General features: G+C 49.5%; 1 protein-coding gene across 1 annotated transcript in view; it reads right to left on the bottom strand.

Moving 5' to 3' along the window:
- LEMD2 (LEM domain nuclear envelope protein 2) overlaps positions 1-6234 on the bottom strand; it is a 28323-nt gene extending 22089 nt beyond the window's left edge. Inside the window, exons 1-3 of the mRNA XM_038749570.1 lie at positions 5748-6234; positions 2727-2767; positions 1047-1122 (exon numbers count right to left, since the gene is read on the bottom strand). Of these exons, the coding sequence (XP_038605498.1) occupies positions 1047-1122; positions 2727-2767; positions 5748-6234 (604 nt within the window). The remainder of the gene's footprint in view (positions 1-1046; positions 1123-2726; positions 2768-5747) is intronic.
- Between the last annotated feature and the right edge of the window lie 9107 nt (positions 6235-15341).

Below are 15341 nucleotides of genomic sequence, written 5' to 3'. Positions count from 1 at the left end.
CTCCAGTCAACAGCCCCAATTTTCCCAGTCACATAGGGCCTGCTCTAGCCCAGGGCCATTTTGGCTGCCCTGCTGCTTGCCCAGGCCTGTGAGCCCTGGGGCATTTCTGGGAGCCCGGTGGTTCCTACATAACCCACGGCTCACTCCAGTCCCTGGGCAGCCCCTCGTCAGCATTCGGGCCTGCTGCAAGTCCAAACTGGCTGGAACAGAGATGGCCACCTGGCAGCGTGGCTCAGTGGAAAGAGAACGGGCTTTGGAGTCAGAGGTCATGGGTTCAAATAATAATAATGATGGCATTTATTAAGTGCTTACTATGTGTAAAGCACTGCTCTAAGCGCTGGAGAGGTAACAAGGTGATCAGGTTGTCCCACGGGGGGGCTCACAGTCTTCATTCCCATTTTGCAGATGAGGTAACTGAGGCACAGAGAAGTGACTTCCCAAAGTCACACAGCTGACAAGCGGTGGAGCCGGGATTTGAACCCATGACCTCTGACTCCAAAGCCCATGCTCTTTCCACTGAGCCATGCTGCTATCCCGGCTCCGCCAGTTGTCAGCTGTGTGGCTTTGGGCAAGTCACTTCTCTGGGCCTCAGTTCCCTCATCTGTAAAATGGGGATGAAGACTGTGAGCCCCCCCGTGGGACAACCTGATCACCTTGTAACCTCCCCGGCGCTTAGAACAGTGCTTTGCACATAGTAAGCGCTTAATAAATGCCATCATTAGTATTATTATTATCCCAGGGCAATGACCCCCTGACTCTTTCTGCCCAAACGTAATTCTGGATGGCATTTGCTAAGTTCTTACTACGCGCCGGACACTGTTCTAAGAGCTGGGGTAGATTTGAGCTAGTCCCTGTCCCATATAGGGCTCACAGTACATGGGAAGTCCAACGGGTTGGAACTCCGCAGTTTGGGGAGAGGACTGGTTGGCCCAAACTCCGACAGTCGGACAGGGAGAGAGGGGCAGCCCTGCGGAGGGACCACCTCCCTTGTACTCCCCGAGAGCCCCCTCCTCCCGCCGGCCACCCGATCCCACAAACCTACTCACCGGCTTGTATGGCCAGGAAGTTGTATAACTCATGCAGCACTTCTAGCAAAACCTTCTTCTGTTTGGCTTGGCAGTACTGGGCATTTCGACAGGCCCGAAGCAGGGCGGTTGTGGGGAGGAGAAAGAATCAGTTGGCAGAATAAAGACGGGAGAACTTTCCAGGGACCTGAGCCCCCGGCATCGGGTAACCCCAAACAACACCCCTGGCGTCCGACCCCATCTCCCATCCCAGCGAAGGGGCAGGACGATGTCAGACAATCACTCCGATTCTGGATCCAGGGGAGAACATTTCTTCCGAACCCTCCCAACCCACCCATCTTCTCTCCCCGTCCCTGCTGGCTGTGATCTAAACCTGAAGTCCTTGCAACCGAGGCGTGAAAACCTGATAATTAGAGTCTTAAGTCATGGCCCCGGCAGCATGAAACACAACCTTGCCTCAGTCGACGGAATTTATCGTCCCGCAATTTACGGCTCTCTCTCTCTTCCCCCGGACCATCCAGGCGGAGGAGCGAGCTTCACTTCTACTGGCTAATGTCATTCTCCAGGTTCATCGGACTCCGAGGCTCATCTTTTCCCCTGCCTATTTGGGAGTAGGTCAGGGCTTCAAATACTAATCTCCGCAGAGACCGGGAGGCTGTGCTCCCCAGAAATGAACTGCCAAAGGGGGAGTCACCCTGTCTAAAATCACCGAGTCTGTGTTTCCCAAAGGCCACTCAGAGTGGGGGCACGGGGAGTCAACTACTGCGTCAACATTAGCGGCTGAAGGGGCTCCGCTCCTTCAAAGGCAGGGAGGGCGGAGGCACTTCAGATCGACGAGAGGTCATCATTCTTAAACAGTAAGCATGTTATGGGAAGGGAACATCTACCAACTCCGTAATATTGTACTCTTCCAAGTGCTTACTACAGTGCTGTGCACAAAATAAGCTCTCAATAAATACCACTGATTGCCTGAGCCCCACAAGTTTCCAATTCTCCTAGGCAGAACTGAGTCTAGCAAGATCATCTCAGCCTGGTGTTTGGGGAGCGTGGTGCGGGACAGGTATTAGAGAAGGGGTGCGGTCTTAGAAAAGCAGCATGGCTCAGTGGAAAGAGCCCGGGCTTTGGAGTCAGAGGTCATGGGTTCAAATCCCGGCTCCACCACTTTGGGCAAGTCACTTCACTTCTCTGGGCCTCAGTTACCTCACCTGTAAAATGGGGATGAAGACTGTGAGCCCCCCGTGGGACAACCTGATCACCTTGTAACCTCCCCAGTGCTTAGAACAGTGCTTTGCATGTACTAAGCGCTTAATAAATGCCATTATTATTATTATTATTGGGGAAAGAGCACAGACCCAGGAGTCAGGAAACCACAATTCTAATCACAGTTCTGCCACTTGCCTGCTGAGTCCTTGGGCAAGTCACTATTTCACTGGGCCTCAGTTCCCCCACCTGCAATATGAGGATGAAATACCTGTTCTCCCTCTGTCTTAAACTATGAGGCCTGTGTGGGACAGGGACTGAGTCTGATCTGGCTGTATGTCCCACAGCGTTTTGCTCTGCGCTTGGCGCTAGTAAGCACGTAACAGACACCGCATTACTGAAACCACATCCCGAAAACAATCCCAACGGGAGCATTTCCAGGGAGAAAGAGAAGCCCTGTTCAGGTCTCTTAAAAAGCTGTGGAACTCAACTCACACTCACCTCATCTGTCTTTTTCTCACAGTCCACCGGTAACAGTTTCACTAGGACCGAAGAGAAACATAAAATTAAAGGAGTTGGGGAGGAGGGATGTGGAAAGTTTCTTCAATTCAAGGGCAACAGACCTTCTCAGAAGACTCTGGTATAAACGTCATGAAAATCATCCATGATTTAACACGGTGAGCCCTAATGTGTTTGGTAGCGAGGTAAGAGATTTCTTCAATTGGGAAGAAGGGACAGGGAGGGAGGAGCTGAAGGCTTTTATTGATATTCTCATTTGGACGCCTTTCACCTTAAAACTTCTTTCCTAGGGCAAAGGCACTCAGAGGAAGGGTAGGGAATTCACCAACAAATCATCCGCTGCCCCATTCAAAGTGTTTTCGGAAGGAGACCTTTGCATGGCTTGAAATTGGAGTCGCCAGGAATCTGTCTCTCGGGTTGGTTCTCATTTTTCTGACCAGTTTCGACGCTGCCTTTTCAGTTTCAGAAAAGGCACCTTCCTCCCATTCGTTCGGCAGATTGGCTGCCGCGAGTCTGGTGAGGCGAAGACTAACAAACTGCAGGCGACCGTTAAGACGGGGTGCGGCTCGGAGTTTATTTAATCCGGGACGTTTTTGAAAGGGTGAGGGGGTGGTTTATGTCTGTTTCAGGTCCTCTGACGGTCAATAGCAACAGCACCAATTAATCTCTGATCAATCAATCAATCAATCGTATTTATTGAGCGCTTACTGGGTGCAGAGCACTGTACTAAGCGCTTGGGAAGTACAAGTTGGCAACATATAGAGACAGTCCCTACCCAACAGTGGGCTCACAGTCTAACAGTAGATCACTAGTAGATGACTAGTATCACTAGTATCACTAGTATCTGGCCCTTCACCCCTGAATCGATACATAGAAAATCCCCACTCTGTGGTTTCTGTAATAATACAGAAGCAGCGTGGCTCAGTGGAAAGAGCACAGGCTTGGGAGTCAGAGGTCATCGGACCGAATCCCGGATCGAATCCCAGCTCCGCCACGTCAGCTGTGTGACCTTGGGCAAGCCACTTAATTTCTCTGGGCCTCAGTTCCCTCATCTGTAAAATGGGGATGAAGACTGTGAGCCCCACGTAGGACAATTTGATCACCTTGTATCCCTCTAGCGCTTAGAACAGTGCTTGACACGTAGTAAGTGCTTAACAAATGCCATCATCATTATTATTAATATTAATAATAACAATAATAGCATTTGTTAAGCACTTACTATGTGCCAAGCACTGTTAATAATAATAATGATGATGATGGCATTTGTTAAGCACTTACTACGTGCCAAGCACTGTTCTAAGTGCTGGGGCGGTTGCAAACAAATTGGGTTCGACACGGTCCCTTTCCCACTTGGGGTTCACAGTCTTAATCCTCATTTTGCAGATGAGGTAATAATAATAATTCTGGTATTTGTTAAGTGCTTACTATGTCCAAGGCACTGTACTAAGCATTAGAGGGATACAAGGTGATCAAGTTGTCCTACATGGGGCGCACAGTCTTCATCCCCATTTTACAGATGAGGGAACGGAGGCCCAGAGAAATTAAGTGGCTTGACCAAGGTCACACGGCTGGCGTGGCGGAGCTGGGATTCAATCCGGGATTCGATCCAATGACCTCTGACTCCCAAGCCTGTGCTCTTTCCACTGAGCCACGCTGCTTCTGTATTATTACAGAAACCACAGAAAGGGCCGAGATTAATAATAATAAAAATGGCATTTGTTAAGTGCTTGCTCTGTGCCAAGCACAGTTCTAGACTAAGCCCACTGTTGGGTAGGGACCGTCTCTATATGTTGCCAACTTGTACTTCCCAAGCGCTTACTACAGTGCTCTGCACACAGTAAACGCTCAATAAATACGATTGAATAAATGAATGTTCTAAGCGCTGAGGTAGATACAAGGTAACCGGGCTGTCCCACTTGGGGCCCCCAGTCTTCATCCCATTTGACAGACGAGGTCACTGAGGCCCAAAGTGAAGCGACTTGCCCAAAGTCACAGAGCTGACAAGGGGCGGGGCCGAGATTAATAATAATAATAAAAGCGGCATTTGTTAAGCGCTGAGGTAGACACAAGGTAATCGGGCTGTCCCATTTGGGGCTCCCGGCCGAGATTAATAATAATAAAAGTGGCATTTTTTAAGTGCTGAGGTAGATACAAGGTAATCGGGCTGTCCCACTTGGAGCTCCCAGTCTTCATCCCCATTTGACAGACGAGGTCACTGAGGCCCAAAGAAGTGACTTGCCCAAAGTCACAGAGCTGACAAGGGGCGGGACCGAGATTAATAACAATGAAAGTGGTATTTGTTAAGCGCTGAGGTAGATACAAGGTAATCGGGCTGTCCCACTTGGGGCTCCCAGTCTTCATCCCCATTTGACAGACAAGGTCACTGAGGCCCAAAGAAGTGACTTGCCCAAAGTCACAGAGCTGACAAGGGGCGGGACCGAGATTAATAACAATGAAAGTGGTATTTGTTAAGCGCTGAGGTAGATACAAGGTAATCGGGCTGTCCCACTTGGAGCTCACAGTCTTCATCCCCATTTGACAGATGAGGTCACTGAGGCCCAAAGAAGTGACTTGCCCAAAGTCACAGAGCTGACAAGGGGCGGGACCGAGATTAATAACAATGAAAGTGGTATTTGTTAAGCGCTGAGGTAGATACAAGGTAATCGGGCTGTCCCACTTGGGGCTCCCAGTCTTCATCCCCATTTGACAGACGAGGTCACTGAGGCCCAAAGAAGTGACTTGCCCAAAGTCACAGAGCTGACAAGGGGCGGGACCGAGATTAATAATAATGAAAGTGGTATTTGTTAAGCGCTGAGGTAGATACAAGAACAGTGCTTTGCACATAGTAAGCGCTTAACAGATACCATCGTTATTGTTATAATTATTATTATTTCCACTAACGACGGGTGGGCTGGGCGCAACCCTCTCCCCCCGACCTCGACGGCTGACGAGGGGTGGGGGTCCCCTCGGAGGCAAATCTCGGGGTCCGGTCGGGGGACGTACTGTGCTCCTCCGCCTCCCGGGGCCGGGAGAGGCCCCCGAACTTGACGGCCAGGATGGCGAGGAAGAAGAGCAGGAGGCCGAGGCTGGCCCAGGCCAGAAGGCGGGACAGGGCGCGCTCCAGCCGTCGGTTGCCCTGCCCAAGGATGGGCGGCCATGGAGGAGGCCGGGCCTTCGAGGCCTGCGAGGCCTGCGGGCCCCAGAGGCGACGCGGGGCCGCCCTGAGGAAAGGCGGCCGGCGCGGGACCCGCTCCTCCTCCTCCTCCTCGTCCTCCTCGTCGTCCTCGTCCTCCGAGCTCTCGCCTTCGCGCCATGCGGGCTCGGGGGCGGCCTGAGGCGGGGCCCTTGCCCGGGCCCGCAGGCGGGCGTCTCCCCTTAGCCGGCGGAGCTGCCCGAGATAGACGGAGCGGGTGGTGGCGGTGATGGGCCCCGGCTTCGAGCCCAGAGACTGCAGCTCCCGCCGCAGCTCCTGGTCCGACAGGGAGGCCATGGCCGCCGCCGCCCTGCCGGAACCACTTCCCGCCGGCGGACGGGGCGGGGCGGGAGGGCGGCCATGATGGGGAAGCCCGGTCGGGCCGACCCGGCCGGCCATGTCGGGGAGGTCGGCGCCGAGTGGAGCGGGGGCGCCCGGCGGCCATGTTGGGGAGGTCGTGTTGGGGAGTGGGGTGTCGTCTTTAGGAGGGCGGGGAAGTGGTGGCCATGTTGGGGGGGGAGGTCGTCGTCAGGAGAGTGAGGTGGGGGCGGCCATGTTGGGGAGGTCGTTCTTAGGAAAGGGGGGAAGTGGCGGCCATGTTGGAGGGGGTCATCATCATCAATCGTATTTACTGAGCGCTTACTGCGTGCGGAGCACTGTACTAAGCGCTTGGGAAGTACAAGCTGCCAACACATAGAGACAGTCCCTACCCAACAGTGGGCTCACAGTCTAAAAGGGGGAGACAGAGAACAAAACCAAACATATTAACAAAATAAAATAAATAGATATGTACAAGTAAAATAAATAGAGTAATGAATATGTACAAACATATATACAGGTGGTGTGGGGAAGGGAAGGAGGTAAGATGGGATGGAGAGCGGGGTGAGGAAGGAAGGGGCTCAGTCTGGGAAGGCCTCCTGGAGGAGGTGAACTCTCAGCAGGGCCTTGAAGGGAGGAAGAGAGCTAGCTTGGCGGATGGGCAGAGGGAGGGCATTCCAGGCCTGGGTCGTCCTTAGGAGAGTGGGGAAGGGGCGGCCACGTTGGGGAGGTCGTCGTTAGGAGAGTGAGGAAGTCGCGGCCACGTTGGGGGAGGCCGTCGTTAGGAGAGTGGGAAAGTGGCGGCCACGTTGGGGAGGTCGTCGTTAGGAGTGTGGGGAAGTCGTTGACAGGAAAGTGGGGGAGTGGCGGCCATTTTGGGACGGTCGTTGACATTAAAAGGGTGGGGAAGTGGCGGCCATTTGGGGGAGGTCGTTGACGTTAAAGAGTGGGGAAGAGGCCGCCATGTTGGGGAGGTCGTTGACTTTATGAGCCTGAGGAAGTGGCGGCCATGTTGGTGTGGTCGTTGACGTGAGGGAAGCGGCGTGGCTCAGGGGAAAGAGCCCGTGCTTGGGAGTCAGAGGTCTTGGGTTCAAATCCCGGCTCTGCCAATTGTCAGCTGTGTGACTTTGGGCAAGTCACTTCACTTCTCTGGGCCTCAGTTACCTCATCTGTAAAATGTGAACCCCATGTGGGACAACCTGCCGACCTTGCAATAATAATAATAATGGCATTTATTAAGCGCTCACTATGTGCAAAGCACTGTTCTAAGCGCTGGGGAGGTTAGAAGGTGATCAGGTTGTCCCACGGGGGGCTCACAGTCTTCATCCCCATTTTACAGATGAGGGAACTGAGGCCCAGTGAAGTGACTTGCCCAAAGTCACACAGCTGACAATTGGCAGAGCCGGGATTTGAACCCATGACCTCAGAGTCCAAAGCCCGTGGTCTTTCCACTGAGCCACGCTGCTTCTCTGTATCCACTCCAGCGCTTAGAACAGTGCTTGGCACATAGTAAGCGCTTAATACCATATTTTTTTTTCTGTGGGGATGGGAAAGAGTATAAATGAAGGAGCTAGTAAGGGTTGCACAGAATAGAGTGGGAGAAGAATTGAAGGGGCTTAATCAATCAATCATATTTATTGAGCACTTACTGTGTGCAGAGCACTGTACTAAGCGCTTGGGAAGTACAAGTTGGCAACATCTAGAGACGGTCCCTACCCAACAGTGGGCACTCAGTCTAGAAGGGGGAGACAGAGGACAAAACAAAACATATTAACAAAATAAAATAAATAGATTAGATTAGTCAGGGAAGGCTTCTTGAAGGAGATGGGCCCTGGACTGTTTAGCTGGGTTACTGCCTAAGAAGAAGCTGCTGCTTTTCCATTGGATGGTCACTGGTGGCACTCAATGCTGTCCCCCATCATCAATCAATCAATCAATCCATCCATCCATCCATCAATTGTATTTATTGAACCCTTACTGTGTGCAGAGTACCTTATGAATGGGGAATGCATCTGTTAGAGTGTACTCCTTCAAACGCTCAGTAGAGTACTCTGCACCCAGTAAGCACTCAATAAATACGATTGACTGAGTACTAAGCGCCTGGACCGGTTGGTAAAATTTGGTTGGGACATATAGATTTATTTAAATGGTTTTCTTTCCTCTGGCAGATAGTCTCTTAAAGAGCTTATTACTCCCAAGGTGCCCCTTAGAAAATAATAATAGTAACAATATCAGTAATAAAATGAACAATGTAGAGAAGCAGTGTGGCTCAGTGGAAAGAGCATGGGCTTTGGAGTCAGAGGTCATGGGTTCAAATCCCAGCTCCGCCAATTGTCAGCTGGGTGACTTTGGGCAAGTCACTTCAGAGAAGCAGTGTGGCTCAGTGGAAAAGAGCACGGGCTTTGGAGTCAGAGGTCATGGGTTCAAATCCCAGCTCCGCCAATTGTCATCTGTGTGACTTTGGGCAAGTCACTTCAGAGAAGCAGCGTGGCTCAGTGGAAAGAGCTCAGGCTTTGGAGTCAGAGGTCATGGGTTCAAATCCTGGCTCCGCCAATTGTCAGCCGTTTAACTTTGGGCAAGTCACTTAACTTCTCAGGACCTCAGTTACCTCATCTGTAAAAGGGGGATTAAGACTGTGAGCCCCCCGTGGGACAACCTGATCACCTTGTAACCTCCCCAGTGCTTAGAACAGTGCTTTATACATAGTAAGCGCTTAATAAAGGCCATCATTATTATTATTATTATTCTCTGTGCCTCAGTTACCTCATCTGTAAAATGGGGATTAAGACTGTGAGCCCCCCGTGGGACAACCTGATCACCTTGTAACCTCCCCAGTGCTTAGAACAGTGCTTTACACATAGTAAGCACTTAATAAATGCCATTATTATTATTCTCTGTGCCTCAGTTACCTCATCTGTAGAATGGGGATTAAGACTGTGAGCCCCCCGTGGGACAACCTGATCACCTTGTAACCTCCCCAGGGCTTAGAACAGTGCTTGGCACATAGTAAGCACTTAATAAATGCCATTAAAAAAATTAAAAAATAAAACACCAAATTTACTTTGTGGAAACCATTAGTGTATGTATTTGGCTCTGTCCCTGGTTGACTCAGCTCTTGGGTGATTGACTGGATGACAGTGGAGGGGGAGGGGAGGGTGAACCAGAGGGAGTCCGGCGATTTAACTCTCCCCTTATAGTATTATGTCTGTCTCCCACATTAGAGTGTAAACTCTTTGTGGACAGGGGCCGAATCATTTCTTTTTTCTAATCAAAAACCTTTGATTTATTCTGTACTTCCGGAGCACTTAGGACAGTGTGCTCCATTAAATACAATGTACTTCACCGAGGGGATGAGGAGCAGCATGGCCTAAAGGATAGAGCACAGGCCTGGCAGCCGGAAGACCTGAGTTCTAATTCAGCAATGACATTTCATTCAGTCAGTCACATTTATTGAGCGCTTACTATGTGCAAAGCACTGTATAAGCACTTGGGAGAGTTTAATATAACAACAAATAGACACATTCCTGCCCACCATGAGCTCGCAGTCTGGAGGGGAGGCACTTGTCTGCTGTGTGACCTTGGGCAAGTCACTTCATTTCTCTGTGCCTCAGTTATATGTTAAATAGGGATTAAATCCTCATAATAATAATAGTAGTGATGGTATTTATTAAGTGCTTACTATGTGCCAAACACTGTTCTAAATGCTGGGGTAATCAGGGTGTCCTACATGGGGCTTACAGTCATAATCCCCATTTTACAGATGAGGTAACTGAGGCCCAGAGAAGTTAAGTGACTTGCCCAAAGTCACACAGCTGATCCCTCTGTGAGCCCTATGTGGGACGAACTGTGTCCAACCCAACAATCTTGTGTCTACCCTAGCATCTAGGATAGTGCCTGACACATAGTAAGCACTTAATGAATGCCAGGAAATAAAAAAAGGTGGGTACTCATGAATGAAAGGAGCTGCTGCGGAGGGAGGTTTAGCATTGTATATGCTGTATCTATGTACCTGTATATATGTATATATGTTTGTCCGTATTTATTGCTCTATTTATTTATTTATTTTACTTGTACATATCTATTCTATTTATTTTATTTTGCTAATATGTTTTGTTTTGTTCTCTGTCTCCCCCTTCTAGACTGTGAGCCCACTGTTGGGTAGGGACCGTCTCTAGATGTTGCCAACTTGTACTTCCCAAGCGCTTAGTACAGTGCTCTGCACACAGTAAGTGCTCAATAAATATGACTGATTGATTGATTGAAAATGAAATCAGTCACAGGGGCTTTTGGCACTGTAGCCATCCCTCTAGACTAAACTCAAGAGGAGGAAATGTGTCTAAGTTGTTATATTGTACTTTCCCCAGTGCTTAGTACAGTACTCGACACACAGTAACTGCTCAGTAAATATGATTGACTGGCTGACTGACTCAGCTGAAGACTGGAATATCTGTCATAGAGCCCATCAATAAATTACTTACTAATATTAATAGAGGACTTTCTGCATGCAGAGCATGGTACTAAACTCTTGGGAGAATACAGTCTAATGGAGTTGGTAGACACAGTCACTGCTCACAACTGCAAGAGATGACTAAGGGGTTGCTATGATTCAGGATACTGATATTAGTCGGGGATAGCGGCAACAATGACCATTGTTAGCATATGTACAAAGCACTGTGCTAAATACTGGGGCAGAGACAGTCCATGCCCCATTTTACAGATTAGGAAACTGAGGCACAGAGAAATTAAGTGACTTGGTGATGGTCACATAGCAAGTAGTGGAGCCAGGATTAGGCTACATTGTTTCTCGCTTCCGTTTGGCATTACTGACCTTTGGCCTTTGGTATCTAAAAACTAGTAATAATAATACTAATGATGGTATTTGTTAAGTGCTTATTAGGTGCCAGGCACTGTACTAAGTGCTGGGGTAGATACAAGCAAGTCGAGTTGGACACAGTCCCTGTCCCATGTAGGGCTCACAGTTTCAATCCCCATTTTACAGATGAGGTAACTGAAGCCCAGAGAAGTGAAGTGACTTGTCCAAGGTCACACAGCAGGCGTGTGGCAGAGCCGGGATTTAACCCACAACCTTTTAGCCCACTGTTGGACCATCTCTATATGTTGCCAACTTGTACTTCCCAAGCGCTTAGTACAGTGCTCTGCACACAGTAAGCGCTCAATAAATATGATTGATTGATTTTAATTCCCAGGCCCGTGCTCTCTCCATTATGCCATGCTGCTTCTCATACTCCATGCTGCATCTATTCCTTCTTCTCTCTCCTTCCTCCTCTTTCTCCCTTCCCTTCCCCCTCTCCCCTTCCTCCTCTCCCTCCTTCCCTCTTTCTTTCCACCCTGAGCTGTTTAGGATCTAGGGAAGATCATGGGCTTGGCCTGGCTGCTGGGGTGGGCTTCCAAATCTGCCCCAACGTAGCAGCTCCAAGCTGGGAAATTTCGCTCTCCACCAGCTATTTTCTCTTCTCCTCCCTGGAATTCACGTAGACTCTGATAGAGCGACCGCCTCTCACACGGACCATCTAATGGGATCTGATTTTTCTCCAAGACACCGCTTGCATGACAAACGAGTTGGCGACATTTGTGCCATTCCTTGAAGCTGCACTGTTCAATATATAAAGACTGAGCATTTCATCCTCATTTTTGCCCATAAGGGCTTGAAACCAAATAAACCTGATATTGTTTTGCAGAGCTATGGCATCGCTCATCACCAAGGATCTCAGTCACTCGACACATCCCTTCAGGGAGGGACGGCCCAGAAACGGGGCCCCAAAAGTTTGACCAACAGTGGGTCTCTCTCCTCAATTTATGTTGGGTCCTTCGGGTGGGCGTTTGGTACTTGTTAAGCCCTTTACAAGGGACAAAAACCCCTCTCTAAGCATAGATCCATTTATCCATTCTCCTAGAACATGTTTCATAATAATAATAATGATAATAATGGCATTTATTAAGTGCTTACTATGTGCAAAGCACTGTACTAAGCGCTGGGGAGATTACAAGGAGATCAGGTTGTCCCACGGGGGGCTCACAGTCTTAATCCCCATTTTACAGATGAGGGAACTGAGGCCCAGAGAAGTTAAGTGACTTGCCCAAAGTCACACAGCTGACAATTGGCAGAGCCGGGATTCGAACCCATGACCCCTGACTCCAAAGCCCGGGCTCTTCCACTGCACCACGCTGCTTCTCTATGTTGTTCACGCTGTTTCTACTATGCATTTGGATCAGAATTCATTCATTCATTCAATCGTATTTATTGAGCGCTTACTGTGTGCAGAGCACTGTACTAAGCGCTTGGGAAGTACAAGTTGGCAACATATAGAGACGGTCCCTACCCAACAATGGGCTCACACTCTAGAAGGGGGAGAATGTGATGGGAGAATTAGAGCCCCCCATTTTCATGGTCCTTGTTAAATGCTTACTGTGTGCCAGGCACTTCACGAAGCAATGGGGTAGATACAAGATCATCAGGTGAGACTCAATCCCTTCCCACATGAGGCTCATAGTCGAAGTAGGAGGGAGAACAGGCATTGAATCCCCATTTTACAGATGAGGAAACTGAGGCCCAGAGAATCGAAGTGACTTGCCCAAGGTCACACAGCAGACAAGTAGTGGAATTGAGATGAGAACCCCGGTCCTTCTGACTCCTGGGCCCGTGGTCTATTCCTTAGGCTACCCTGCTTCTTCCCGCCAGGTTCCTCTGACCTCAGCTGAACTCTGCCTCCCTAGAGAAGTGGCGTGGCTCAGTGGAAAGAGAACGGGCTTTGGAGTTAGAGGTCACGGGTTCAAATCCCAGCTCTGCCAATTGTCAGCTGTGTGAGTTTGGGCAACTCACTTAACTTCTCTGTGCCTCAGTTCCTTCATCTGTAAAATGGGGATTAATCAATCAATCAATCAATCGTATTTATTGAGCTCTTACTGTGTGCAGAACACTGTACTAAATGCTTGGGAAGTACAAGTTGGCAACATATAGAGACAGTCCCTACCCAACACTGTGAGCCCGCCATGGGACAACCTGATCATCTTCATCATCAATCGTATTTATTGAACGCTTACTGTGTGCAGAGCACTGTACTAAGCGCTTGGGAAGTACAAGTTTTCAACACATAGAGACAGTCCCTACCCAACAGTGGGCTCACAGTCTAAAAGGGGGAGACAGAGAACAAAACCAGACATACTAACATAATAAAATAAATAGAATAGATATGTACAAGTAAAATAAATAAATAAATAAATAAATAGAGTAATAAATATGTACAAACATATATACATATATACAGGTGCTGTGGGGAAGGGAAGGAGGTAAGATGGGGGGATGGAGAGGGGGACGAGGGGGAGAGGAAGGAAGGGGCTCAGTCTGGGAAGGCCTCCTGGAGGAGGTGAGCTCTCAGTAGGGCCTTGAAGGGAGGAAGAGAGCTAGCTTGGCGGATGGGCAGAGGGAGGGCATTCCAGGCCCGGGGGATGACGTGGGCCGGGGGTCGATGGCGGGACAGGCGAGAACGAGGTACGGTGAGGAGATTAGCAGCAGAGAAGTGGAGGGTGCGGGCTGGGCTGGAGAAGGAGAGAAGGGAGGTGAGGTAGCAGGGGGCGAGGTGATGGACAGCCTTGAAGCCCAGGGTGAGGAGTTTCTGCCTGATGCGCAGATTGATTGGTAGCAACTGGAGATTTTTGAGGATTTTTGATCACCTTGTAACCTCCCCAGCACTTAGAACAGTGCTTTGCTCATAGTAAATGCTTAATAAATGCCATTACTATTATTATTATTATTATTATTATTAGTCTCCTGGGGCCAACAATTTCCACCAGTCACGTTTAGGAGTGTTCCGGCCCCTCCCTTTCCCTATTCCGAAAGCCCCCACACCTAGGTTGGATTCCTTGGTTGCACAACAAAACTCCTCCCTAACAATGATGATATTATGCACTCACTATGCGTCAAGCACTGTTCTAAAGACGGGGATAGATACAAGGAAATCAGGTTGGACACAGTCCATGTCCCACATGGGGCTCACAGTCTTAATCCCCAGATGAGGTAACTGAGGCACAGAGAAGTGAACTGTCTCTCCCAAGGTCAAACAGCAGACAAGTGGTGGAATGGGGATTAGAACCCACATCCTGACTCTAGCCACTAGGCCACACTGCTTTTCCAGAGCCCGAAGCCCTTCTTGGCTTCACAGGAGCTGGTGCTGGGGCCTGGCTCCTGCCACCCCAACTTTCCCCCCACTTTCTCTTCTGGGCTCCCCCTTTCTAACACCTCCCTGAGCTCGTCTTTCCGGACTAGTTCAGATCCTGGGCCCACTAGCCAGACTCCATTCCCAGCGCTTGCTTATTCGCTCTCCTGTCTTCCCTGCTCCTTTACTGCTCTGCCCCACTAGCTGGGTCAGGCCGTGGGATCTTCGGCCGATCTGAGATTTCTCTTTGAGAAGTCCTCAGAATGATTTTAGTTCCTGCCCCCGACTTTGACTTACACACACATTTGAAGAAAAAAGGAAAAAAACCTTGCCAAGTCACCCCTGGCTTCTCGGGCCTTTCTCTGCCATTCTCTTTGAAGTGGTTTTCTAGGTGAGCAGCAAGGCTGTGCTAGGCCGTCCTGATTTATTAAATGTGAAAGTGGAGAGACACGCTTTGGATTCTTAATCCATTTCACCTCCACATTCGTATGGTTAGCAGGGATTCGCTCCCCCTCTGGCCCCCCATCCTTGGGGAAGGCTCGCCCCAGTCTCAGTTGAGTTGCCCTCTCTCAGCTTTGGCAAGACCCCAAAATAAAGCTCTCTGGGAATCTTCCAGAAGGGTGGGCTCTGTCCCTTTTCCTTAAAAACAAAACCCTTCCGATCCTCAAAGAATTCAGACTATGGGATCCAGATTGGTTGTGCTGGTTCCACTCTGGAAATTCTCTCCCACCCTGCTGCAGGTCAATCAACCAGTCACGGGTATTTATTGAACACTTTCTACATGCAGAGCACTGTACTAAGTGCTTGGAAGGGTATAACAGAAGTAGTGGACAAGTTTCCTGCCCATAATGAGTTTGCAGTCGAGAGGATCAATTAATTAATCAATCAGTCAATAAATCAATCAATAGAATT

This window comes from Tachyglossus aculeatus, chromosome 7 (assembly GCF_015852505.1).
Source record: "Tachyglossus aculeatus isolate mTacAcu1 chromosome 7, mTacAcu1.pri, whole genome shotgun sequence".
In the NCBI taxonomy this organism is placed as follows: Eukaryota; Metazoa; Chordata; class Mammalia; order Monotremata; family Tachyglossidae; genus Tachyglossus; species Tachyglossus aculeatus.
This window is presented reverse-complemented; position numbering and strand designations above follow the sequence as displayed.